This window comes from Armigeres subalbatus, chromosome 3, assembly GCF_024139115.2.
Source record: "Armigeres subalbatus isolate Guangzhou_Male chromosome 3, GZ_Asu_2, whole genome shotgun sequence".
NCBI classification, from domain to species: domain Eukaryota; kingdom Metazoa; phylum Arthropoda; class Insecta; order Diptera; family Culicidae; genus Armigeres; species Armigeres subalbatus.
The window spans coordinates 311,993,283-312,021,103 of record NC_085141.1 but is presented as its reverse complement, the minus strand read 5'-3'; the positions used below and the strand labels follow the sequence as shown (position 1 = coordinate 312,021,103).

Sequence of the window (27,821 nt, the reverse complement as noted above, 5' to 3'; positions counted from 1 at the left end):
GCGTTAATATATCACGTGCGGATATTGACAATATTCAAACCGCCGCCTCGCTTCGTCACGATCTTTGCATTGTAGAGGTCGCCATACTTTTAGAAACGCGTTAGGATTTGTTTTGGAAGGGTTTTTTGTTTCCGCATATTCTTTGAAATCACAAAATAATCCTTAGATTTTCATGGCTGAACTATGATTCATCCGATTCTCCTACTCCATATAATTTTGCATACAAGCAGTGTGGTACGACTTGCATGCAACATGCTGGATGGCCACAAACAGACTGCAAAAAACGTGGAATGGAACTATCCGGCTGGTTCTCAGTGTCCGCTACATGAAAATGCAATCTGTCTTCAGTAGTCGATTTTTGACATCCTACAGATTGTTCTTTGAAAAAAATCAAGAGATTTGGTTGAAAAACGGCTGAGATCGGGGTGCTCAAAGTTGCCGTTCCACGTTTTTTGCGAGCTTGGTACTTTACGTTACAAATCTTGGCTCGGTGCTTGTAGTGTTGGGAAGATTGTTTACCCAAATCATTTTTCAATATAAAAAAAATGTTTTTCTTGTAATTCAAGATGTATGTTTTCGTGTCCTTCAGATATTGGATCTAAATTTTCAATTTTCATTCTTTTTCTCAATTTTCAATTAAAGTTTGAAATGTTGGTCCCTTGGTGTAGAAGTGCATGGATTGTGTCAATAGAGCCTACTGGCTCCGTCAAGTATTATGCACGCCTTTATCTACCAAATGCACACACATCAAAAAATGAATATAAATTACGTAAATTATTAATTAAGGTTTTAAACCTAAGACCTCTATTTTAAAGGCAAAATCGTTAGCGCCTAGACCAACAGAATAAGTTTACAAAACTGCAGGTTTCAACAAAAATGGTTATGTCTGTGTCGTGTCACATATAAGAGAATGAGTTTATTTTTAATTTATTTAGGATGAAGAATAGGATCCATGCATCCGTTTGTGTTCAACAGAATATTTTTTCCAGTAATGAAGATAGAAATCCATAACGTCGACTTTGTGCACATCATCTGCTGCCCGAGGAATCAAAGCGTTATGATCTAAAATTCGCAAATCTCCACACAAACTGAAATGATGGCCCGGTCTAAAGTATGCTCTATACACATGTCACATTCGCATTTTGCAGCCGGTAGACGATTAATCCGGCAATCAAGAGTGGCGGTAAGATGCTTCCAGCAAATGCCGCCTGATCCATTGGAAGCCCGGCAGTTCCGATCCAACAGCCGTCGAGGTACAACGTACCTTCCCAGTGATTTCGACATCGTTGGGCCAGGGCGTGTTTGGTCGTTTCGCGAACGTCGGTACGTGCTCGAAATTCACATGACTATAGTCGTTGGCGCAAGCCTTACCGCGAACAGCACGTGCTACCTGTGTCCACAATAACTTACAGGCGCGTTCGAAAGTAACGTCGCTTCGTACCGGGCGGTGCCACCATCATCGGAGAAAGGAATCAATCAAAACAAAACTGAAACGAACAGGTTTCTACTTCTTCGATCCGTAACGAAATCCCGTCATAAAACCACCTGTAAATCGGCCCGGCGCCGAAGCCATTCGACCTCTTCCCAGATGTGCCATCAACATAAATTGCGAATTTGAATAGTGACCAAATTTGCATTTATCGCACGACTAAGTTTGACAAAAGTTACTAAAGAATCGTATAACGAGTTTGAAGCAGTTTTGTGCGGTGGATCCAATCAATGAGGAATTGGGAAATCGCTGCCAAAACCAGGTGTACCGCGCCAGCGATCGAAGTTTGGTTTGGGGATAGTTTCGAAGCTGACATGAAGCCAACATAAAATGCAACAAACATCTGAAAATTGACCGAAGTGATCTAATGTGTACATTTGAATAGTTGAGTGCAAACAGATTCACAACCGAAAAGCGATTTTTGGATAGTAGCGCGAGTCGAGAGATTGAACCATGGCTACGAAACCGGAGCTGAGCAAAACGATGGGTGCTGTGAAACAGGTTCGGTTAAAGCAATTTTTTTCTGATGTTTGTTGACGATGAGGGTGACTCGACAATTTGGAGTAATTGAATGGCGATTGTTGATAATGATGATCATTTAGATCGAGCGTGTCGGCGGTGGAATTAGATCCGCACTTAACTCAGCTGATTGGTTCCATTACAGTGTATCCATCTCTATCTCAAGTGATTTGTAATGATGACAAATGTTTTGTGCCTGGTATTCGAGGTAGCGAGAACAATTTCGAAGAGATTAATATTTATGTAATTATAAAAACTGAAATTCCGATTGATTATTATTCAGTTTTTTTATAAATAGCTAAGCAGACTGAATAGAATTACATTTCTTGTTGGCATTACCTATCCAACTAGATCATAGAGGCCTACATATCTGCAGAGAGAGTTATTATCACTGGCGGCGCCAGAGTTCTGAATATGGTGGGACACAGAATATTTGGCGTAGTTGGCTCTAAGCATATGCGGTATTTCGAAAAATTTCGTTTCAGGTGGCTCGAAACGAAATTCCGCGGAATTTGAGCATGGCGAAATCTGATTTCTTGATTTCGTTTCGTTTCGTAAAATAACAAAAATTTCGCTAGAAAAAACTAGCTTCTAACGAAATTTAACGGAATTCTGCGGAATTTCGAAATGAATTTAAACTAATCCATACTTTATATTATAAAAAATTTTGGCTGCGCCGCTGAACAAAATCGTTAAGTTGTTTTCAAAACTTTAGATTATACAATTTTTTCTACTACGGTTAACTAACCCCATTCTTAGGGGACAAATACGTAAGTAGTTTTCTTCTACAAAACGTCTTCAGTGTTTCCATGATTAACATTTTGTGATATTTTTTTACTATTTGCACAATATGAATGCGGAATCGATCGTGTTGCTGCTGGACATGGGACGGCAGCTAGTCCGGGAGAACGCGAAGTGATAAAAATCTACCTCGCGCAGAATAAATTTGTTTAACCAGTGTGCAATCGATCGTGTTGATGCTGATCACGCCAGCTAGTGTGGGAGAACGCGAAGTGATAAAAACTAATGTCTGCAACAAAGAGCACAAAATGATTCAGTGCGGAATCGATCGTGTTGTAGAAGATTATTAAACGAAGCACATTGATCTTGCGTTGGATTGATTGGAAAAACAGTTTTCATCTTCTTGTTTTCAAAATAACTTCGTTTACAATAAATATTTTGTCGCTTACCAAGGGGTTTCACATGAATTACCTTCTAAACTAATCAACTATTCCTTTTCCGTAGCGCTCACGGAGATACAGAGCATACCTCGGTCTCTTAAAACGATGAGTGTTACGCTAATTTTCGTCTCCTAATACTAAATTGACTATAAGCACGTGACCAGCATCATTATTGGTCACGAATTGGAAACTTCGAAGCAAGTATACAATAAGAATAACTTTTTTGTATCCCAAGAATAGGGGAAGAGGTTCGGTTGTTGGCACCCTTTTGTCTTTGACTCATAACTTTGGCCCTAGTTGATCTCATGCCGACATTTGTATACCAATGGAAAGCTAGACTGTGTACCTTATTTCAATCAATTATGTCTAAATAATTATAAAAAACGGCATGAAAACGTCATTTGAAATAAGTTAGGGAGCAACTAAAATGATGTATAATGATTTGTTAATAAAATAACGGTGCCCACAACCGAATTTCGCAGCCGTTTTGGAAAAAGAAGAAAAAAATGCATATTTGCTGTTTCTCGGCCAATCATGATTAGCAACTACGACGTGTACAGTTAAGAAACGTTATTAAGCTCGTCTTCAACTATTTGCACAATATGTGAGGAACATTGCAGATTTGTGGGCATTTCTAGATCTACGCATGAAATTTGCAAAAAAAAATCCAGAACGGGTTAAAAGATCATTAAAATTGCTGAAAATTCTTTACTTATGATTGCTTTCAGCACATATTGACCAATGGTCAGTAACCTTAACAGCTGTTCTCATCTGCCAAGGACACACACACAATAGCTCAGTTTGTCGTGCTGATTGTATATAAGACTATCGGTCTGTGAAATGCACATGATTCTTCTTGTGAGCAAATGTATGCTATATATGTAGACGAGGAATAAGAAGAAATAAATTTTGGCAAACACACCCTTTTCAAATGTTGATCTAGTAATATCAATTCTATATCTGCGTATACGCCTGGCAGATGTGGATACATAGTTAAGTATCCCACTAAATAAAAAAATAAATCTAAGCATTCGTTTTAAAATTTTGACTAAGTCAATACTGTAGAACCACGCTGACAAGACAATATGAAGTATGCTTCAGCATAATTACATAATTCTTAAGTGAACTAAGGTTTTGAACGAAATTTGAATCCGTATATGAAAAATCCCACAATTTCTGTATTTTTATAAGTATAAAACTAATATAAAATTGATCAGATTCAGAAGCACACGTTCAACGATGAATTCCTATGAAAGCGGCACAAATGCTGGGGTATTGCCTTATCGCCAATGGGATATGCGGCGAGAAGATGGCGTTTTATCACAGATTTTCTGTTCAGTTAATATTACTATCTTGGTTGCAAAACAGTTTTTCGACTCCGAGAAAGTGAAATCAGAATTGCGTACATAATGTAAAACCAATTCAATAAAAATTCCGCGGAAAAAATAATCAAAATTTCGTTTCGTTTCGAAAAATTTCGAATTAAATGAACCTGGATTTCGTATCGTTTCGAAGTCTCGAAAGAAATCTATATTTCGTTTCGTTTCGATCCGAATCAACATAGACATTTTAAATTTCGTTTCGTTTCGTTTCGTTAGGAAAAAGTGTGTTATCGCATACCCTTAGTTGGCTCATTTATATTTTGGCGACAGTAGTAAGAACTATAATTGGAAGGGTTAAACAGGGAAGCGATAAATCATTTTAAAAAATCATGGTTTCAAATATTACGAAATGATAATTGCATTTTATCGTCTATAAGTTATTTAGTAATATATTAGAAAGGTCGCTAGGAATTCTTTGGAATGTTTTTCAAAAACTTCCAATTTTTGGAATACCTGAAAATGTCCCAAGAAGAATGATAATGGGTAGACTGTAATCGTAACATTTTGGGTTCTCTAGCAAGCAATTCCAAAGTCAAAACCGAGTTTTACTACTGTGCAGAATTTTATGGATGTACTTGGCATATTTTTTTCGTAAATATCTTACATCATTCTTTAGAGAAAACCTCAACAATTTCCCAGAAAAAATCAAGAATGATTGCAGAAATTCCTACAAGAATCCCTTTTGATACCATCGGGAATTCCATTTCATCGGAAATTTCTCCAATAATTCCTACGAAATTTTCTCCGGGAATTCTTCCCACAATTGTTGGACAAAATTTCAAGAATTTCTTTATGGATTTCCGAACGAATTGTAAACGGAATTTTTAAAAGAACTCCTGAAGCAATTTCCGACATTTTTTTTATTATTATAATCTTCATTACAAGAATTTCTTTTGACATTCCTCTAAGAATTTTTTCGGAATTTCTACAGAAAATTCCCCGGAAATTACTTCGGAGATAAATCCAGAAATTCCTTTGGAAATTTGCACAAATTTCTTAGGATTTTTTTAAGATATTTCGTTGGAAATTCTTTAAGGAATTCCTATAAAAATCTTTTTGGAAATACAAATTGTTTTATCTAACAACTTGTTTGTAAATTGTTTTAGGATTTTCTTCGGGATATGTTTTAGGAAATCCTTCAGTCATTCTTTTGGAAAATTCTTCACTGCAGGAAAATTATGCCAGGAATCCCTTTTGACATTCGTCCGGAAATTTTGTTGCCAGAATTTTTCTAGAAATTATTAAACGATGAAATAGGAAAATCTGAAGGAATTTTTCGAATAAGCTTCTAACATTAAATTTCAATTACTCTTAGAGTAATTTCCAAAAAAATCCTAAAAGAATTTCTAAAGTAATTGTCGAGATAATTTTTTATTGAATGAATATCCAAATGTCTAAGGAATTTCTAATTAAATTACTGGAAGAATGTCAAAAAAATCAAAAGAAATCCAGGATGATTTTTTAGGAAATTTCCAGAATTTCTACCTAGAGTTTCCGAAGGGATTTCTTAAAGAATTACTGGAAAAAAATCTTTATGAAATTCCTGAAATTATTTCTGAATGACTAACCGAGTTAATTCCTGGAGGTATTTTTTACGAAAAATATGTCTGGAGAATTTCTTGAACGAAATTTTAGATAAATTCATGAATGAATACTGGAATTTCTGGACAAATTTCGGAAACATCTCCTGAAGTAAATTCCCAGGGAATTCTTGAAAAGATTCTAAGAAGTATGATCGACTGCAATCCCGATATTTCAGATGAAAATTCAAATTGGTTTTTGTTTTTCCATTGAAAATTCTTTCGTGGATTGCCTTGATGGTTCCTTAGGAAATTTCTTCAATAATTCCTTCAGATTTATCGAAGAGTGCAGGATCGTTTGTGTTGTAGAAGCTTATTGAAAGAAGCACATTGATTTCGCGTTGGATTGATTTGAAACGCGGTTTTCGTTTGCGTGTTTTCAAAATAACTTCGTTTACAATAAATATTTAGCTACTTTCCAAGGTGGCTTCCCATGAATTACCTTTTTAACTCACCAGCTCGTTCTTCCCGTGGCGCTCACGGAGATGCAGATGATTCCTCGGTCTCTTGTGACAACAGGTCTCTCATCATAATCTTTGGCGTACAGAATAAAATTTCAGAGACAATATTCGATTTGGTGGACCACGTGCCCCAGCTCAACTCCGCCAGTGATTATTATTTGTTCTACTGAATTTCCACTGAAAAATCCTATGTATCCTATGTTCTTTATTAACGTATTTTTATTAGCAATAAGTTCATTGCCATCATTGCATTGCATATCAGTCCCATACCGTTATTTCACATACTGGGATAATAGCCATTGAAGTTATGCAGGTACTTTCAATATGGGCCGCACATGACTTGGTCTTTTTTTCTCTCATATTAAATCAAAATTTTTATTATGATTTATGGTACATTTGTAATGAACACTATTCAGTTTATCCTAATTTCAACATGAAAGTCCTCTGAATTTTTAAAAAAGTGAAATCCTAAAAGCAAGGCAAAATGCTGTCCTTTGAAAAACTTTTGACTAAAGCATGGTAGAATATACAAATCCATCTGTGGTCGAATTCATGGAAGACTCTGATGCATATTTCTATTCTGGATTAGAAAATAACTAGGTTCAAAAAGCTTTTTTTTATAGAAACGAAAGCTTCAATTTTGAAATTTAAACCGGAAGCCTAATTTTTAATTTTTCTTGATTAATGACTGGTGAGGGAAGTCAGATTTTTACTTTTTTGGAAAAGATGTTCAATCACCGCTTGATTTGAATCATCCATGAGTTTTGAGATTTTGAGTTTTTACCAACACTGCTTAAATGCCAAACTTAACTATGTGTATCAACGTTAAACATCTTTTCCAAAAAGTACTAGTTTTTAATTTCATTGAGGATCTCAAAAAAATATTCGAGAAATTAATTACTTTATTGTTCATGATCATCCTTAGAAACTTATTTTAAGCCCGGTAAAGTTTCAAACGAATTTCTGCACTGCTCTTTCAGGCGGATTGCCATCACTGGCGGAGACAGAGGTGGGCCACCACACGATGCAATCACACTATTGTTTTCATAGGCTATTGTTCTTGCGCCAAGTGGTGCCCCACCAAATAACAATAGCTGGCCCCGCCAGTGGTTGCCATATTTTCCGGTAGACACCAAGATTATTTTTCAAGAGCTTGAACATAATCTCGCTATCGAGGATCAAGCCAAGATAGTCATTCCGAATAACCCGAATAACCTGTTATGCTATTAAGGACGATTTTACGATTCTCAGGTGGAGTGACTAAATTCATAAGAATAAAGAATAAAAAAAACTCAGGCGAAACATGTTTGGGGGATTTCGAGTGGGAAAGGATGGTTGCGTGGGTCTTCGCCGCATTGATACAGATCTTGCAGCTGGTGAGGTACTCTGTCAGGACATCCAGGCCTCGTTGGTGTTTTCCACTAGCGCTCTAATCACTCTACCCTTGTAACGAGAGAGGTGTCATCTGCTAACAGAGACCGCCGCCGCCTTCTGGAGGTTCTGGCATGTCGGAGGTGAACTGGCAGAATAACAGGAACCCGAGGCCACTGCCTTAGGGGACGCCTGTGGTGGTATCGTGCGCTTCGAAACTCGCTCCGCTTATTGAGACCCGGAATATCCTCGCCGACAGATAGTTGTTGATGATTTTCACCACGTAGCTTGGAAGATTGTAGCGTTGTAGTTTGTACACCAGGCCATCATGCCAAATGTTGTTGATCGAGTAACGCCATGACGGAGGCATTTGAGACAAACTTGCCACGTGTGAGAACGTTGCGCAATGGTCTACAAAGCCAAATTAAGTGGAAATAGCTGTTTTGAGCCTTAAATAGCAGAGTTAGAAAACAAATTTGTTCTACGAAATTGTTCCTAATAGTAAGGACCTGATTCGGGTGTTAATGAAAATTAGGGTGGTCCTTATTTTCAAGAAATAGAAAAACTATTTTTTTGATCTAGAAAAATAAAGGTAAATATTGTTCTGACAAGTTAAAGCCCTGTTAATTTCAATCATTTTGCTAAAAAAATGCCGTCTGTAGCTCTTAAATTGACGGAACTAGAGCATTTTTCTCATTTCAACTTAGGGTGAACCCATTAAAAAAATTCGGCTCATTCAGTAGCCGCTAAGTTGCGAAGGCCAATGGAGATCCTTCGTAGCTTAGTTGGTTAAAAGCACCAGTCTAGTGTACTGAGGGTCGTGGGATCGAGTCCCATCGAAGGAATAGTTATTACCTCCAATACATTTTTCAAGTCAAATTCTTCCACACAATATACATATCCCCACATATAAGTTTTCAGACCGTCTTCGAGAAATTTGTGAAGCGTTTTCAAATTCATAATTTGTTATATAATTTTTGTCTGAATTTATTATTATATAGTAAACATACACAATCAATTTTGAAAAAACAAGCGGTATTGGAGTACATTATTATACATTATGAGAAAAAAATATTTCGGCCATAACTTTCGAGCCCATTGTCCAATATCTACAGATCTATTTTCAATGATACAAAAATGGGCACAGAATTCCCCGTATTTTTTCAAACTTTTTCTCTCCCTCTCCAGAGGTGAGCCAGCCTAGGGCTGCAAACCTCTTTAATAAAGAAATAAAAAAAAAGATTTCCCCGTTGAAAACAACTTGGTGTCGGCGAACAGGTTAAAAATAAGTTACCAAAAGAAGAGTGAGTTTTTTCATGCACATACATACATGCACATCCATACACACACAGACATCACTTCAACTTCTCGAGCTTAGTCGTTCGGTATGTCACACAAAGGGTCTCTTGGGTTCTATCATAAAATCATCTTCGGAATGAACATAGAGTATTTTCGACACACCTTAGGCTGTGAACCATTCCACCGAATCGTTTAACTTTTAGTTAAAATTTGACACTCCGATGGTTATTTTCCCATCGTGGTTAAAATTTTACTCCGAAGCCGACCCATTTGAGTTTTGACAGATTGATAGTTATTTGGAACGAAATGGATTTGGCGCCAATTTTTTCGCGAACAAAGTTTAACTATCGAACTGTCAAATCTAACCATGCTCCGGAGCAGGGTTATTTTTAACCACGGCGAAATAACCATCGAACTGTCAAATTTTAACTAAAAGTTAAACGAATCGGTGGAATGGTTCACAGCCTTAGAGTGCGAGAAAGGCAAAAATCAACAAATTCAAACCGATGTTACTCGAGATACAAGAAAAACACCTCTCTGATTTTTTGATATGATGTACTTTATGGCTTACTCTTTAAAATGATGGGAAAATATGTGATTTATGTCTGCGCTATCCAGCAATACTGCCATGTAAAAAAAAATATTAATTTTCTAAGAAAAATGGTCTCTCGAACCTAACCCAAAAATTCCAACAAATTCCGCATGAACTCCGTGGCAAGTGCACTTAAGTTTGCTTCGAAATTCTTCCAAGCTTAGTTTTTTTAATGGTTTTTATTGCGTCAAAAGGTCGAAAGGACCAAAATGTCTTTCTTTTTTCTTCCTTCTTTCTTATTACTTCTTCCTATTTCCCTCTATTCTCTTCCTTCTTCTTTTTTCCTTCTTACTTCATGTGTTTCCTTCCTTCAATTCTTTTTCCTCCTTTCTTCTTCCTTACTTCTTTCTTTCTTCCATATTTCACCTTCTTTGTTTCTAACTTCTTTCTTTTTTCCTTTTTGCTTTCTTCTATCCTTCATTTTTCTTCCTTCTTTCACCTTTTTTCTTTCTTATTTCTTTCGTCTTTTTTCATTCTTCCTTCCTACTTGCTTTCTTCTTTTTTTCCTATTTTTCCTCCTTTCTTCCTTCTTTCTTCCTTTTTTCTTCTTTTTTTCTTCTTTCTCTCTCCCCCTTTTTTTCTTCCGTTTTGTTTCCTATTTTTCTTCCTTCTTTCTTTTCACTTTCTTCCATTTTTCCTTCTTTATTCTTTCTTTTGTGCTTCTCTCTTCCTTTTTTCTTCCTTCTTTCATCCTTCTTTTCTCCTTTCTTCTTCCTTTCTTCTTCTTTTCTTCTTCTTTTCTTCCTTTTTCCTCTTTATTTTTTCCTACTTTTTTCCATCTTTCTATTTTCCTTTTTTCTTTTTTCTTCCTTCCTTTCTTCTTTCTTTCTACTCTCTTCCTTCGTTCTTTCTTCTACCTTTCCTTCGTTTTTCTTCTTTCTTTCTTCCGTCTTTATTCCTTCTTTCCACTTTCTTTCTTCCTTCTTTTTCCTAATTTTTTCCTTCTTTCTTCCTACTTTCTTTCTTCTTTTTTCCTCCTTTATTCCTTCTTTCTTCTCTCTTCCTTCTCCCTTTCTTTCTTATTTCCCCCTCCTTTCTTTCTTCTTCCTTCATGTTTCCTGTTTTTCTTCCAACTTTCTTTTTGCTTTCATCTTTCTTCTCTTTTTTCTTAACGGGTTTGGTAGTCATATGGCTACTGCTTCTGCCTCATACGCAGGAGGTCGTGGGTTCAATCCCAGGTCCGTTCCATTCTCCTACTTTGTATCTTTCTCTATATTTCTCATGTTCTAGCTATCGCTATGTAGGAAATAGTATAATATTACTGAGAATATAATAAAATCAATACATTTGAACAATAGGATAGTATTTAGAAGAATAGTTTACTAATTGAATAACAATTATTAATAACATTTGAATTTAATTAAATCATACATAGCGTTATTTGTTGAATTTGTTAGACAAATTATTAGAGTGCCATCGAATCATTGAATTGTGGCGAAATACGCGAGAGAGAGTAATGTTATTGAGCGTAAAACGACGAATGCCGCTCGTGAAAGACATGAATGAGTATGTCTGCTTGGACAGCTCAGTTTTGTGACGATAGTTGTTGTGGACGGATGCGCGTGTTAAAATAGAAAAGAATTCGAAAAAAAAGATAAATAAAAATATGAATGAAAGTGAATTATTCAATTGTGTTCAATTATTCAAAAAAAGAAACCCGACACGCTACAACTGGAAATGGACTTCCATACCGTTTCCATTACTATTCCTATACCTTAAAAAACATTGAGTATTTTAACAGTAATCTGCTAGAATTGGAAATGAACTATAGAGCTCGTTTCCTACATCCAATTAGAAATTCCATCAGTTGCTTTCTCCTATCTATCACATTGGCAGCTCGTTAACCAAGGTGGACCTCTGTCTCTCGAACCTAACCCAAAAATTCCAACAAATTCCGCATGAACTCCGTGGCAAGTGCAGAGGTATATTCGGCTTGCAGTGGGCAAGTGATTGCATCATCATTTCCTCCCCCTTCCCTACATTGACTTGCATTCTGACGTGGCAGGCGCCAGTATGACCTAACAAATGAGATCACCAGTACTTGTACATTGAAGATGTGTGCTAGTCCCAAGCAAACATCTGTTGGTTCCCTGTGCAAGAACAGCTGATCTGGTCATAATGGAGTAGCAACTACGAGCAGTCAATCAAGCTCAAGCTCAAGCTCATCTTTCTTCTCTTTTTCCTTCTTGTTTCCTGTTTTTCTTCCAACTTTCTTTTTCTTCTTTTCTTCTTTCTTTCATCATTCTTTCTTTCTTCTTTCCTCCTTATTCCTCTCTTCTTTGTTTCTTATTTCTTCTTCCTTCCAACTTTCTTCCTTATTTCTCTCTCCTTTGTTCCTTTTCTTCAATCTTTCTTCTCTTTTCCTGTTACTTGCTTCCTCCTTTTTTCTTTTGTTTTGCTTCATTATGTCTTCTCTTGTTTTTGTTTTTTTGTTTTTTCCTCTATTTTTCTGTCTTACTATATATGTTTCCTCCTTTCTTCTTTCTTCCTTTTCACTTCTTATTTACATCTCACTTCTTACTTCTCACTTTTCACTTTTAACTTCTCACTTCTCATTTATTCATGATCACTACTTTCATCTTGCATCTCACTTGTCACTACTCACAACTCCCATCTCATTCCTTGTCTTTCTGTTCTTTCGACCTTTTATCCTTCGACCTTTTGACCTTGGACGTTATGACACATATTCGACCTTTTGTCCTTTCGACCTTTTGACCCTTCGACCTTTTGTCCTTCGACCTTTTGACCTTCGACCTTTTGACACAGATTCGTTCAAAAATATTGTCCCACCAAAATATATTCCCATCAGTTCCTCCATATATGGGTAACGTCCTAACTGCAAGAACGATGTTTCAAGAACGTCGTAAAGCACAATCCAATGCAATGCTTTAGCTAGTTTCCATCCATTCGGAAGAGTGAAAATTTGTTTTGGTACTTCAACACGGTAGTCTACTTCTTAGCAAACCACATCTTGGATGGTTGGTTGGAAATATGTTCATATAAGGATAGAAAAGATTTTAAGAGAAAAAGGCTTGTATTCGAAGCATCCTTTTTACACATCACAGTCTTGTTAAGGTACTCAAGCACTTTCAGGTGGTGTAAATTACGCCGAGAATAAAACAGTTTTGCTTGGTAATCTTTTAATTAATTGATTAAGCGATCTACAATTTATATACTTTATCTATGAGTGCAGAAACGTGTATCCTAAAATTTGATCCTTTAAGGTCACTCCTGACGGAATCCAAGATTAAAAGTGCTCGCGTTTTCGGGGGCACACCACTCGATACGGAAGCAACGCACAACTGTCATTTATATTATTTCACGCATGCTGCGACGCAGCAAAGCTAAATCAACAAAAATGACAGTTGTGCGCCGCCTCTGAATCGAGTGATGTGCCCCCGAAAACGCGAGCACTTTGGAACTTGGATTCCGTCAGGAGTGACCTTAAAATCGTCAGACAATAGTATACTCTATCCTATTCAATAGTATACACATTACATAGTTACGCTCTCCGTGTAAAAAAACAGCTCGTTGTAGAAAAAAAAGTTTTTTTCCGTATCGTGCAAAATGAATGCAACTTTGTTAAACTTTGGAGTGTTTTTCACACAGTTGTGTAAACATAGAATCGAGGGTATTCTGTTACCTATGAGAAAAATTTGGCCAACCCTTGAAAATATATACACCTGATTAGAACTGGTATAGTCCATTCACTCAAACATTGTGTATAAATTGTATCTCTGTAATATTAGCTAGCAGTTTGAATGTTGGTAATTCAAAATGTATGAATGGTACACGGTTTGACGTTTTTGCACAATAAAGTGATGGTTTATTTACATAATTTGGTTTAAATTGATAATGATGGAGGATGAAAGAGAGTTATGAATACCGCACAATCGTTACAAGCTACAAAAACAAGCCTATGATAACCTGATGCAAGTTCAAAAGAAAAATATAATCTGAGAAGCAGCTCCACCAACTAGCTATGTTTAAACTCTACAAAATTGCTCATTTGCCGTTAAGAATAGGCTAGATGTACCAGTCGTGGCTATAGCACCAGTTGTCGCACTAGTGCTTTATATGGCCAATCAAATCACCACAAAACATGTTCAGATATTCATATGATACGATAACACCTTTGATCTCCTCCAAAATAAGCAAAGCATAATTGTAAAAATTGATTTTGCTTAATTTTTGACGTCCTTTGCACCAGTTGTCGCACTAGTGGTCCTTATTTGGCCAATCCCATAAGATAACAATGGGATTTGCCCAATAAGGAACCATGCGTTCCTATTATGGATTAATCAATGTTGAGGATTATAACAAATTTTATTGTGGTTTTCACAGCTGTTCTAAGGAGCAGGAAGTAAAACCTTTCGATTGTCAATACCGAAGAAGTATCGCTAGACCCCGACCCATCCGTGAAAACCCTAGGTTTGAATTGGTTAACGGGAACCGATCGAATGAAATTCCCCTTTAAGGTCGGTATTCCAAACTTTGACGAGGATCTGTCACTCACGGAAGGTACTCTCGATAATATCCTCATTATTCGACCCATTTGGTCTGATCGGAGCGGTCATCTAGCTAGCGAAGCTGTTTATGCAATTACTATGGATTCAAGAAGATGAGGATAAACTAGGCTAGGCTAGGATCAACCTTTACCCCCAAAGCTGCTGGGAGAATGAAAGTCCTAGAGTCGATCAAGGTTCCAATGGAGGTGTTCTTCGTTGAAGCAGAGTTTTGTTCAACAGCACATTGTACTAATCAGAAACCCCAAGGTTTTGTGGGCTGGTACATTTCCAAGCTCCCGTCGTTCCAGGCGAACAGCAATTTGGCAGCGTCTGATTCGCATACTGCGGAAGGAGGATCAAAAGCCGACTGGTTTCCTAACGGTGAAGGAGTTAGGTGCAGCCAAAATCACCATTATACGCGAACTTCAGCAGGACAATTTTTCGAGCGAATGGAAATATTTTCCTCTAAAGTAAACAAAACCAAAGAGCTAATCACTATGATGGTTCAATCCGAAATTGTCGAGGGACAATATAATCCGAGTCTGTGGGAGACTGGGTCACTCACAGGAGTCGGATAACGCCAAAAGCCCCATGGTCCTACCTGCGCGCCATCTGTTCACCAGAATGTTAATCCAACATTATCACCAACGCCTGCTCCATGCAGGGGCTCAATCAGGGTAGAAATATTTCACAGTCAATGCAGTGAACAACATGGATCTTGTTGGTCGGAGCAAGGGAACCCCCTCACAAAGAATAACCACTAGAGTTCCCTCTCTACACCACGGCAGGCTACTGACTGATACTTCTGCCAGCAGCTGCAGTTCTCTTTATTCAACAATAGGTATATACAATAATCCATAACAAACTTCCTTAATCTATACCACAGAGCAACTACAACTAACCGGCGCCCGCTTCTTATCCATCTTCGATCTACAGCGAAGCGTCGCACACTACCTGATATTCCAACACTCCTCCTTAGTGTGCACGCCTCGCAACTCTCCTGGCTCCTTCTAACACCGAGCCTCCCGTCCAGAGCTCCTTCTCGCCGAACAATTCCTCCTGGCCCAATCCGTTGCCCGTACAAATGGCCTCTATCCGACGTTTGCACATCACCCTCTGTTGACCAGCTCCTGAATGATCCGATGCTCCTCCTGGACGCTGACCAGCCAGCATCCTACCGAACGTTCCAACCTCCTGATGAATGCCGTCCGCCGCTACCCAAGACTTACGTGGCTGATCCATGATCCCACTGCGCCACGCGACTTATGCGGCCGATCCATGATCCCACTGCGCCACGCGACTTATGCGGCCGATCCATGATCCCACTGCGATAACGTCGACGGCCATAACATCCCACTAAGATGGAGAACGGGAATCGTTCCTGGGCCCATAACCTGTTGGCCAGATAAGGGAACCCCCTCACAAAGAATAACCACTAGAGTTCCCTCTCTACACCACGGCAGGCTACTGACTGATACTTCTGCCAGCAGCTGCAGTTCTCTTTATTCAACAATAGGTATATACAATAATCCATAACAAACTTCCTTAATCTATACCACAGAGCAACTACAACTAACCTGCGCCCGCTTCTTATCCATCTTCGATCTACAGCGAAGCGTCGCACACTACCTGATATTCCAACAGATCTCAGTATAATCTGCAGTCGCCTTCATCGCCGCCATGGTGAGTGCGACTGGGTGCAGCCGAAAAATCATTTCCAATACCGATTGTTCAATTTCGCATTCAGCCACTCACAAGTCGCTCTGACAGGCTGCTCAGTTCGCGCCTTACCGTAAGACTGTGAGTGGCCCATTTAAACGCGTGGTGAATCTTTTCAATTTGCTTGGTGAATGTGTACCTTTTGCTGTGGTAAATTTCATCTTCGCGGCGCAGTGGGTGATGTGAGTTCCGTTGTTTACTTTTCTGCCTCTCCAGGAATGTGAGGTTGATTTCAAAGCAGGAAGAAAATAAAAACATGATATAAAAAAAACATCACCTTCATCCAGTGCTGCCGAAAATTTACAACCCTGGCCTCAATTCCTATTGCTAACAATCCGGCAGAAGTACTGCCAACCGCGGTGCAGCAATTCAGGGGAGAGCCGCCTGTGGCAAGTGTCACAGTCGCAAGGCCATTTTTCAAGAGCGGCGTCCATTATTTCGGCCCCGTCCATATCCGTCCAGGACCAAGGAGAACCGCAGTGAAAGGCTATGTTGCACTCTTCGTTTGCTTGTGCACAAATACGGTTCACCTGGAATTAATATCCGACCTTTCGATCAACCGTTTCATCCAGGGGCATTCCGAAGGTTCATTGGAAGGAGAGGCTATTGTTATGATGTGTATTCAAACAATGGCACAAACTTCGTTTTTGCAAGAAATCAATTGCAGCAGCTGTTCAACCTACTTCGCAGTAAGCATCACCAGGACAGGACCAGCCAAGACAGTGCTCAGGATGGCATTCAATGGCACTTTAGTCCTCCTGCTGCTCCCCATTTTGGAGGTCTATGGGAGGCAGTGATGCGATCAGCAAAAATCCACATCCTGGAAGTTATCAGTGATAACCCTGCGACGATCGAGGACTTCAGGACATGACAGCCACGTAATCAATAAAGCCAATCGGAATTTAGGGTTTATCTTCCGGATTTCTCCGGAGTTCCGTGATCCTTACTGTTTGAGGTCACTCTACTTTAGTGTAGCTCGGCCTATACTCGAAACAACAGTTGTGGTATGGAGTCCTGTTCATAGCGTCTGGATCGAAAGAATTGTAAAAATTCAATTAAAGTTCATAAAGTACGCACTTAGATTTCTTCTTTGGAACGATCTGCCATCTTATGGTAAGCCGGTGCCGTCTGTGAGGTATGGATACACTGCAGAAGATACAGAACGATTTGAGAGCCACATTTAAGGCCAAAACTCTTCTGGGCGAGCTGAATGCGCCATGGATTCTCGCTCAAATTAGCATGAATAATAGAATAAATAATAATAATAATGCCACGAGAGTTTTGAAATTTAAAGTTATAATAGAAGGAAATGTATTAGTAGAATGTGAAACATGGATAGATCCAAGATTAAGAAACAAACTATCTTGTTATTGTTTTATAACGACTACGAGAAAGGCATAAACACTATTGGTGATTGTTTCAAGATTTTTTTCTATCTTTCCTTTGTAATTTGGCATGCGTTTTAGCACATTTTATAAGTCAAAATACCAACCGTAACAAGTACATATTGTATCATACGTGTCCTGTGCGACAATCTCAAGGGTGTCTAACTCTAAACATTTCGGATTAAAATAGAAGTCGTCGCCTTCGAATATTCAATTTGACGCCACGCAAGACTAGCAACTAGAAACCCCGTATATGATTAGCACAAAACTGGATTACATTGAAATGATGAAAATGTCACAAACTCCAAATCGAGGTCATTTGGCACCATAAAAAAACACAAATAACCATAATTTGTCACAACCATCCAATAAATTATTATCTCTATTACCAGTAATTTACAGCCAACACTAATTTTATCTAATTCTTCGCAGACATTGCTCTCATTGTCCGTTTCGCTGTCCTACTTTTGCATCGGCCTCGTTCGAGGTTACTCCGCCCCCGCGGTACCGTCCATGAATGACATCAACCCCGGGCTGCTGCCGAGCAAAAACATCGCCTCGTGGGTCAGCTCCATTCCACCCTTCGGGGCACTTTTCGGCAGCTTGGTGGCGTTCCCGTTGATGCACAAAATAGGCCGCAAGTACACCGTGATGCTGACGTCGCCGGTTTGGGTCGCGGCGTGGGTGCTGATAGCAACGGCTGACGACTGGAAGGTGCTGCTGGTTGCCCGAATGCTGTCAGGATTCGGTGCTGGGCTGACCCTTCCCTCGGCGCAAATCTACGTGAGCGAGTGTAGCGACCCCCGGATTCGGGGAGTTATTGGATCATTGCCTTCGCTTTCGATGTCTGTCGGAATATTGATAACATACGTGTTCGGCAAGTACGTCGAATGGCGAACACTGGCTTGGATCTGTTGCGGAGTGGCAGGTGAGTATTAGATTTAACTTTCATTTATAAGGACAGAGTACACCCAAATTAACGAAGTCATATTGCAGTGTTTCTTTTCGTGGCGGTAATAAGCTTTCCGCAGTCTCCAGTATGGTTGAAAACGAAGAAGCGATACGAAAAAGCTCATAATTCTGCCAAGTGGCTGCATCTACAAGGTTTCACCTTCGACCCGCGAGCTCATGACATCCAAAAGGCAGTGGGCAACGGTACTTCATTGGAGAAGTATTATTTAAAACATGCTTCTCAACCATTTTTTAACATTTTTTTTATTTCAGAAAAGAAAAACCCTTCTCCAAGGAAGCTCTCTTACGACGTGAAGTCCTGCTTCCCTTGGCCATCGGATTGGCATTGCTCTCGATTCAGCAGCTTAGTGGTATCGACGCAGTAATCTTCTTCACGGTGGAGATCTTTCGATCGGCAGGAAGCTCACTGGATGGCCATTTGGCAACAATCATCGTTGGAGCAGTGCAGGTTCTCAGTAATTTATCGGCGCTTTTTGTGGTGGACCGAGCTGGGCGGAAGCCACTGTTGATCACATCCGGTGTGATCATGTCGATCGCCATGGCATCGATGGGCGCAGCTTTTCATCTCAATTCGATCGGCAATACTAATTTCGGGTAATATAGAGAATGAATCAATTTAAATAGTTGAACGAGAGAAAAAATACATTTTTTTCACCAGATACCTCCCAGTGGCAAGTCTCATAGTATTTATGATCGGATTCTCCATTGGATTCGGCTGCATTCCATTCCTCTTGATGGGTGAATTATTTCCAACAGCACAAAGAAGCTTGTTGAGTTCCCTGGCTGGCTCATTCAATCTGGCAGTGATGTTCGTTGTCATCAAAACATACCATCCTCTGGAAGATGTAAGATATTTAAAAATTGAAATCAAGACAACCCAAACTATTTTTTTCTTCACCAATCGTAGGCCATATCGACATCCGGGACTTTCTGGATGTACAGTATCCTGTGCGCCGTTGGGGTGATATTTGTGATAACTATCGTTCCCGAAACGAAAGGACGAGATCTGGAAACCATACACAAGTTGTTTGAGAAGCGGAGTTCGCTGACATCGAAGAGTGAGAACGTGGAAACCGGCGTGAAGCATGGTCATGACAATGCCGCCATGAGTAGTGAAGATGACATAACTCCATGCAGTGACGGCAAAAAAGGAGACACTAGGTTTTAAAATGATTATTTATTGAAAATAAAGCCATAAAAAATATTTAAAAAATACGAGTACATATTGTTTTTCGGATTTTTTTTATCAAATGTCACTTATATTAGAGTGAATAATAAAAAACTTCAAAGTATGTTTAGATTTGAAATTGTTGCCAGAGTTTAAAGCTCAAATATTGAAGGTTAGTTTTAGAGACGTTTCAGAGATTTAATTTTTCAGCTCGCATCTAAAGATCTTTCTGTTTGATCTACATAGATTCTGTCACACAGCACTGGAAGTGCACATAACCCAATAATTTCTTAAGTTGACTGCCCCTAATATAACATATTCAATCAATGCCAAATGTGTTGTTCATAGGGGGGCAAAACCTTCTTAGTGGATCAGCGTTCGCGGTAACGTATAGTGTAATAGTACTCTCTTGTTATCCTTTGTTCTTCTTCTACTTACTTATGGGTCCTGTACACCACGAGTGGTCCAAAAGGCCGACTTGAAAGATTACCATCGTGAGCAATGTCCAACTATCGCCTTCAATGTTGCCAAGTGAGATTTTGGTCGACTTCTTTTATTTATTTATTGAGGCTGCGCCGCCATGAACCTCTGAGTCTATCTCTGCTGCGATGTCCACCTGGGCTCCAGTCTAGTGCTTGTTTAAAGATTTCGTTTCCGCCGACCCAGCCCCACTTCCATTCCCGAATTTCAGTTGCTATCGGCCTATCGGTTGCTAAGATCCAATTGTGAGGCCACCAGGCACAAGTCATTGGTACTGTAGTCTGACGCCATTTGGCTACCAAGATATTGGATGTTTTCAACATTCTTCACTGATTGACCAGATTGAATACCAGAACCAGGTCACCGTGTTCACATCCATCGATTTTTGTTGAGAAAATTATTTCAGTTCTTTTAGTGGAATGTCCTTGTCGAGTCGAGTACGAGACACTGAAGACGCCTTACTGTTGAGGTCAAAATACGTAACTGTAAATATTACAATAGGTGGTGGAACTAAATGGAATAGTACTTTAACTCGTCTTCTGACAGGTGGATTTGGTCTTGTTGACGTTGATGACTAAACCTGTCGAAAAGGACAAGAAAAATGGGATCGAATAAAAACGTCAAGGTTTATGAATAACAAATAACACTGATTTGAAAAATATATTGGAGGTAAAAACTTTCCTTCGATGGGACTCGAACCCACGGCCCTCAGTACGCTAGACTGGTGCTTTTAATCAACTAAACGGGCATCGCTACATAGCGGCTACTGGATGAGCCCGAGATGCCCTAATCGGACGCATGGTCGAAGCACTCACAATCTATTTCCCAAACCAAATGCTTCCACATGTGTGTACAGGGTGTCTGCAAATTATCCGTACAGATTTTGATAGTTTGCTTCTACAAATCAAAAAGAGACAATAATGGACTGAATTGGTAGCTATATAGGGCACTGCACGGATTGCTTTGTCTCTTTCTCGCTGCAAAGAAATTAGAAAACAACAAGGCCAGTAAACGTCAAAATTTATTAGGAACGAAAGAGAAAGAGATGTTTCCGTGCAGTGCCCTACACGCTTAATTCAGTTTACCTATTTATAGGTACTTGGTTCACCCATATTTCTCGGGTACTTATTCAAAAGGACGTATGTGATTTTGTAAACAAAGATTCAAACGTCGATATGTCCAATCTGATAGCACTCCCACGCAAACCATCACCACAGACAGGTAGGAGAAGCCTTCGGCTACCTGTTGGTGGTGTTGGTTTGCGTGAGAGTGCCATCAGATTGGACAAATCGACGTTTGAATCTTTGTTTACAAAATCACATACGTCCTTTTGAATAAGTACCCGATATTTAGGTATTATTCGCATTACCTATATTATGGGTAAATTTTATGGATAAAATCGGTAAAATTTACTGATATTATCAGTAAAGCGAGTTTACCTAAATATAGGTAATTGAATTTTACTCATATATGGGTGAAAAAATGATCTTGTTTTGTTTGCAATAGTATTTATTTCTCGAACCTCCGAACCACACTGTTTCAATAAACACAAACTCTGAATCTTTCCTAAATTGATTTGCCTAGAAGATTTGTGCAGGAAAACAGTCCCAGCGTTAATTTCGGTGAGTACATTTCTCCGGAAATTGTTGCACTCTATTTTAACGAAACATTCTCCATTTGTAGCAGTTTTCTCGGAACATAAATAATCGCCGGATCCCTACCAGCGGACCGGAAATACAAGCGGAATCAGTCGAGACGGCAGGTCCTTTCCAACCAATGGCTCGACAATAGCATCAACAAAAAATCTATATGACCGACGAAACCGTAGCAAAGTCATCACTAAGGTACCGGTGGAGTGTTCGGTGCCGCTTGTTCTACGGCCGCTAGTTATTGATGAGATTTTGTCAACACACTGGGAGATTCGTTGGCGCAGCGAACCACCCAGTTGACCGCTGCAGGAAGATTGACGTGCCAATCGTGGGGTGTCACAGAAATCTGGATTTTAGAAAAAGCAAAGAGATTTTCAAACACGTCTGATCGAGCGTCTGATTCGATGTCAGTTCCGGTATCATCCGGATAGCAGAGTTTGGTTCAAAAGGTTGGTTTTTCATTTACATAGAATATTATGGATTTTATTATGATTTAAAATATTTTCAGATCTTAATGCATGCTGTGACTGGCCATTGATCCCAAACTGGTGGATTCCTGGGTGGATTCCAATTCCAAATCCTTGCTGTTAGCCGTTAATTACGATTTTCAGAAGCGTGGAGATGTTGTCTCTAAGGAATCTGAATTGTTGAGTCATCAGGTCATAAGGCATTCCAAAGGAGGACCACTTCCCTGAGGGCACCAGCTTTCCAGGGAACCCCCGGAATTGACCAATGCGCTCATATGTTCTGCAAATGTCTTCTATTGTATTTGCGTTGCAAAATCATGAAGTTTGATGTGTCGCAAGCTGGGTTTCAGAATCAATCAAAAGGTGACCACTTCCCTGGGGAAACAAGGTTCCCGGAACATCTGTAATCGGATTTTGGAGGTCCAAACGTGCACCTTTCCTCCAAATTTCATGCAAATCGGCCGTAAAACAAGAGAACGGTGCATTTTATAATTTGAAATCGTAGCCCGGGCCGAAGCTCCCATCTACAAAAGGGGCGATGAGCTGGATTGTAGCAACTACCGCGCAATCACATTGCTGAACGCCGCCTACAAGTTACTCTCCCAAATTTTATGCCGCCGACTAGCACCAATTGCAAGGGAGTTCGTGGGGCAGTACCAGGCGGCTTTTATGGGCGAACGCTCCACCACGGACCAGGTGTTCGCCATTCGCCAAGTACTGCAGAAATGCAGCGAATACAAAGTGCCCACACATCATGTATTCATCGACTTCAAAGCCGCATATGATATAATCGATCGAGACTATGGCAGCTAATGCACGGACACGGATTTCCGGATAAACTTGTTGATCAAAGCGATGATGGATCGGGTGATATGCGTAGTTAGAGTTTCAGGGGCATTCTCGAGTCCCTTCGAAACCCGCAGAGGGAACCTGAAGAGGGAAGCTAAGCGGATCGGACTAGTCATCAACACGTCGAAGACGAAGTACATGATAGGAAGAGGTTCAAGAGAAGACAATGTGAGCCACCCACCGCGAGTTTGCATCGGTGGTGACGAAATCGAGGTGGTAGAAGAATTTGTGTACTTGGGCTCACTGGTGACTGCCGAAAATGATACCAGCAGAGAAATTCGGAGACGCATAGTGGCTGGAAATCGTACGTACTTTGGACTCCGCAAGACGCTCCGATCGAATAGAGTTTGCCGCCGTACTGACAATCTACAAAACGCTCATTAGACCGGTAGTCTTCTACGAAAACGAGACCTGGACGATGCTCGTGGAGGATCAACGCGCACTTGGAGTTTTCGAAAGGAAAGTGCTGCGTACCATCTATGGTGGGGTGCAGATGGCGGACGGTACGTGGAGGAGGCCAATGAACCACGAGTTGCATCAGCTGTTGGGAGCACTGGCGGAGACAGAGGTGGGGCACCATACGATGCAATCACACCATTGTTCTAAACGGTTATTATTCTTGCACCAAGCGGTGCCCCACCAAATAACAATAGTTGGCTCCGTCAGTGGTTAGGAGAGCTATCCATCGTTCACACGGCGAAAATCGGACGACTGCGGTGGGCCGTGCACGTAGCCAGAATGTCGGACAGTAACCCGGTTAAAATGGCTCTCGACAACGATCCGACGGGCACAAGAAGGCGAGGTGCGCAGCGAACAAGGTGGATCGATCAGGTGGAAGGTAGTCATGGACTGAGCCGAAGACTCTTATATACTTCGACTTCGGCCTTAGTCTGAATAAATAATAATAATGTTATTGGACCAAGGTTTGCTTTCCACCGGGATGGGGTTGCCATTATAGATATCGCTTCTGGAAAATATCGTTTCATACTCAGCCGCTGGATGCCAGAACAGACGATGTTGGAGCCGCACCTCCTTGCTGAACAGACGCTCGATCAGTTTTTTTTTGTTAAATATGTTGGCTGTGCATATGCACAGCACATGTTTCGAGATGAACAAATTGATATGAAATATGCGAAAAAGAATCCACGTGTCATGGGAGACTCGAACCCCAACAAACAATTTTAGCTGAATAAGCTAGTTTACTAGCTGAAGAAAGATATTTTTGGTTGAATAAGTGCTCTATCCAGCTTTCCACGCTCGGTAATGGCGGCTTGTCGCTGTGTAAAAATCAATCGGTCACTGTACTGTTTGACACTAGCTGGAGGAAAGCTCACTGGCGTTCCTGGGTGAGGGGAAGGGAAAAAAGGCCTTTTCGCCAGTGAGTTTTCCTCCAGCTAGTGTCAGAAAGTACAGTGACTGATTGATTTTTACACACCGACAAGCCGCCATTACCGAGCGTGGAAAGCTGGATTAGCTTCCGATGTTTGATGGGACTCTCAACCTCCTACTCTCTAGATAGGCGTGATAACCCCTCACAACAAGACCACTTAAAGGGCACGTTTGCGGAAAAGCAATCATAATCTGAGTACCAACCTCCACCGCGGTTAGCTCTTTTTTTGCAAATTGAATATCTTTGGGATGCTTAATTTTCCAAATCGTCACATTTGCTTTACTGTTTATATCCACAGTCAAGCAAGCCCACATTGTTTATCATCGAGAACTAAAGAGTGTTAATCAATCACTCTGCTGTGCCAATGAATTGATGTCGAGAAAAAAGAATAAAAATTCACCGGCGGAGATTTTCGAATCGACGCACACAGTTATTAATGCGAGAGTCTCATGCCAGGCGATCCGTACCATATCTAAAATATGACACTTATTATATGTAGCTATAAACTACAAACATGTGCTGATTGATTGAATAATTGAAATTGTTATTATGAAATGTATTATACCTAGTAAAAATCAATCATATGCTGTGAAATTACTGTACGACAACTTTGGGGAAGAAAACAGTTCGGACAAGATTTGTCTGTCATCGACGTTATGTTGCCTGCTGCAGCTGCTGGTTTGTTTTCTGTGACTAATTGCCCGAGTGAATGGCAAATCGGCCATTTCCAGCTTGCCGTAGCTCCACCTCTCCTCGCCATATTTGATAGTCTAGAAAAAATGTCAATTGAAGGTTTCACTAAAATAGTAAAATCATAGACAAACAGACATAACACATTGAACATTCACTCATCGAATTTCTAGTCGTTTAAACACTAACGACATCTGTAGATTTCAGTTAGTTGGGCAAATCACGAACCAGATGGCGGTAGTGAGCAAACGTCAAACTAGAGCAAATCCGATCTGCGCGCCGCGAGTGATCGATTGGCCAACTAATGATTATTTGAATTGACCAGTAAATCAGTGAACGATGGAAATTTGACGAGTGTTATGTCTGTTTGTCTGTGGTAAAATCCCAATTGAGATCACTCACTTTGCTGTTAGTTAAATTATGTATGCAGTGCAGACATTGCTGTGCATATTTCCATGGATTATTTAACTATATTTTTTTCTGAATAATCATCATAGGAACGATCGAACTGAAATATTACTAATGTGTTTCCAGAAAATTCTGACAATCAACCTTTCAGATAAGTTACAACTCCACCGCCGAATATCAAATCACTACTATTGACATTCGTCTACAAATCGCACCAAATATTCATCACCAGGCCAAAACAACGCGACCAATCGTCTCGAGATTTTCCAAGCGCACACCCAAAATCCACACCACCCCACGAAATACGAGAACGAACGCAACTCGCTCAACCCGCCTCAAACCAACCTCGAGTCTCGGTCTCGAATAGAATCATTTCACCTTTCATTTTCCGTCTTTTTCCCAGCTTAATTTTTGCTCAGAAAAACTTATGTTCTCAGCTCTCCACATCTCGGGAGGAAGAAAATATCGCACACACGAACTTTTCCCACCGATGATCGTCGTCGTCGCCAAGATTTTCCGCAAAGCCGCAGTTACTTTTCAACCGTCGAAATAGAAACGTGAACTAGAAACCACGTCTAGGCGTTCGAAGCTAGTGCGACTAGAGAACAGAACAAAAAATTAGGTAGGAGCACCAAATTGCCAAATATAACCTTTTTTTTTCAAATGCGAGTCGTAGTGGTCATCGATCAACCAAATGATTTTTTGTGAAAAAGTGATTATCTAGTAGTTCTGTGGGAAGATCTGTTTTTCCAAGAACGTTAGACAACCGACCGATTACGTAACGCACAGTTTTCCATGTCGGCTAGGAAACCACGCGGTCGAATCCATTCCAAGATCGGTTTATGTATAATTTATGACCGACCATTAATTCAGAGGCGATCGCCCGTCGATCGTCTCGACCTACACAGCCAAACTTGGGAAGGTCATAAATTATGCGGTGGAGATCATGTGAAGTGATTTGGAGTTTTTAATTTCTATTCAGTTGCCCATTGCTGCCCGTCCGGACAAAATGGGAGGTTTTCGTCAAAAAAGGAGAAAAATCAAGGAAAAGTGAAAAAGATAATAATAGCATTTTGGTGCCGCCGCCGCCGTTGCGGAGATCTCGGATTTGGCATTTTCCGCTCTCTGGTAGGTTGTTATTGTTGTTCTTTTGTCACCTCACCGACGGTTAACATGCTGAGAGTTTAGTGTGTTTATTATTAGTGACGAAATACGAGGAAAAAAGGCGGTTAAAATCGCGACTGAGTGAGTCGAATGGCAAACGTGCCTTCTGTTCCACACAGAAATGAAATAGCAACGATAAGTACAAGCTTTAGGAAACTAATAAGACTGTAACAACAACAAAAAAACAACGAGACAGCGACATCTAGACTGTGCTACGTGCGTTTTTGTTGACTTTTACTGTGGGTGTGTTGGTTCACAGTTTATTGGACATTTTCTAAAAATATTTCCATTTCAATTTAGTGTGGTTTTTCTGAGATTTGGTTCAGTGATGATGAACAAAATGGCCTTCTGGGTGAGCTGCAAATGATCGAAGACGCAATTTGAAAATGTTTTATTAAACTCTGGTTTTTAAACATTTGTGAATAAATTACTTTTTTATATATATTAGTTTTTTTAGTGAAAAGTTCCTGTTTTTGTTTTGCATATTGAATACTCTGCATTGTTAATGCCATTACTATTGAAATTTATAAATGAAACATGCACAATCAAATTATAATAACATAAGCCAATGCATTTCATAATTGTCAATTGTCAAGAGTCGTAAAGTCTATCGTCGACCCTTGAGAAAGGCTAAAACCAATCGGCCAAAACGTCGGAGACTGAGAAAGCCAAAATTTGAATAAGTGAGGCAAATCCAGTCGGTAACGCCATTACAACTTAAAGTCAGTTTCAAGCAGATAGAGTTTAAACGCGAAATAATTCGCTGATAATGACGATAAGGTTGACGATAACTGAATTTCTTTAAGGTTTTACTTCCCTGACAACAAGTCGGTAACACCATTATTACAACTTAAAGTCAAGCAGATAGAGTTGAAGCTTCTCAATACCACACACTAATGCCAGCGCTTCTATTTCAGTTTGAAAATATTTTCTTTCCAAATCTGTCAGAGCCTTATTAGTAAAACAATGATACGCTTCTCATGCTTCTCGTTCTCCTGCAATAGGACAGCCCCATAACTGTCATAACTATTTAGCCTATTTTCAAGAAAATTATTTAGCTCTTTTTTATTGGAATGTTTTCACTGTCATAAGACGAGT

General features: G+C 39.8%; 2 protein-coding genes, 1 long non-coding RNA gene and 1 other non-coding gene across 11 annotated transcripts in view; 3 read left to right on the top strand and 1 right to left on the bottom strand.

The window, feature by feature from the left end:
* Nucleotides 1-1,224: 1,224 nt before the first annotated feature.
* On the top strand, nt 1,225-20,044 carry LOC134225283 (facilitated trehalose transporter Tret1-like). The gene is made up of 6 exons (XM_062705233.1): nt 1,225-1,990; nt 17,919-18,414; nt 18,483-18,657; nt 18,711-19,052; nt 19,117-19,303; nt 19,366-20,044. Exons 1-6 carry the CDS (start codon nt 1,943-1,945, stop codon nt 19,624-19,626), a joined length of 1,509 nt encoding a protein of 502 aa, XP_062561217.1. The 5' UTR covers nt 1,225-1,942; the 3' UTR covers nt 19,627-20,044.
* Trnat-agu (transfer RNA threonine (anticodon AGU)) lies at nt 8,754-8,828 on the top strand. Its single transcript has one exon. It is a non-coding gene; the product is annotated as a tRNA-Thr (tRNA).
* On the bottom strand, nt 19,493-25,677 carry LOC134225284 (uncharacterized). The gene is made up of 4 exons (XR_009983214.1): nt 25,554-25,677; nt 25,027-25,231; nt 20,065-20,686; nt 19,493-19,615 (listed from the first exon to the last, which is right to left on the bottom strand). It is a non-coding gene; the product is annotated as an uncharacterized LOC134225284 (long non-coding RNA).
* A 347-nt stretch (nt 25,678-26,024) lies between these two features.
* The window catches only part of LOC134225282 (calponin homology domain-containing protein DDB_G0272472-like), a 40,332-nt gene continuing 38,535 nt past the window's right edge, over nt 26,025-27,821 (top strand). For 7 of the 8 annotated variants that reach the window (XR_009983213.1, XM_062705229.1, XM_062705227.1 and 4 more), the window contains exon 1: nt 26,025-26,181. The gene's annotated coding sequence lies outside the window, so the exon portion shown is untranslated. Of the gene's footprint in view, nt 26,182-26,547; nt 26,688-27,821 lie in introns of those variants that run through there. The other variant, XM_062705228.1, reaches the window with a different exon arrangement.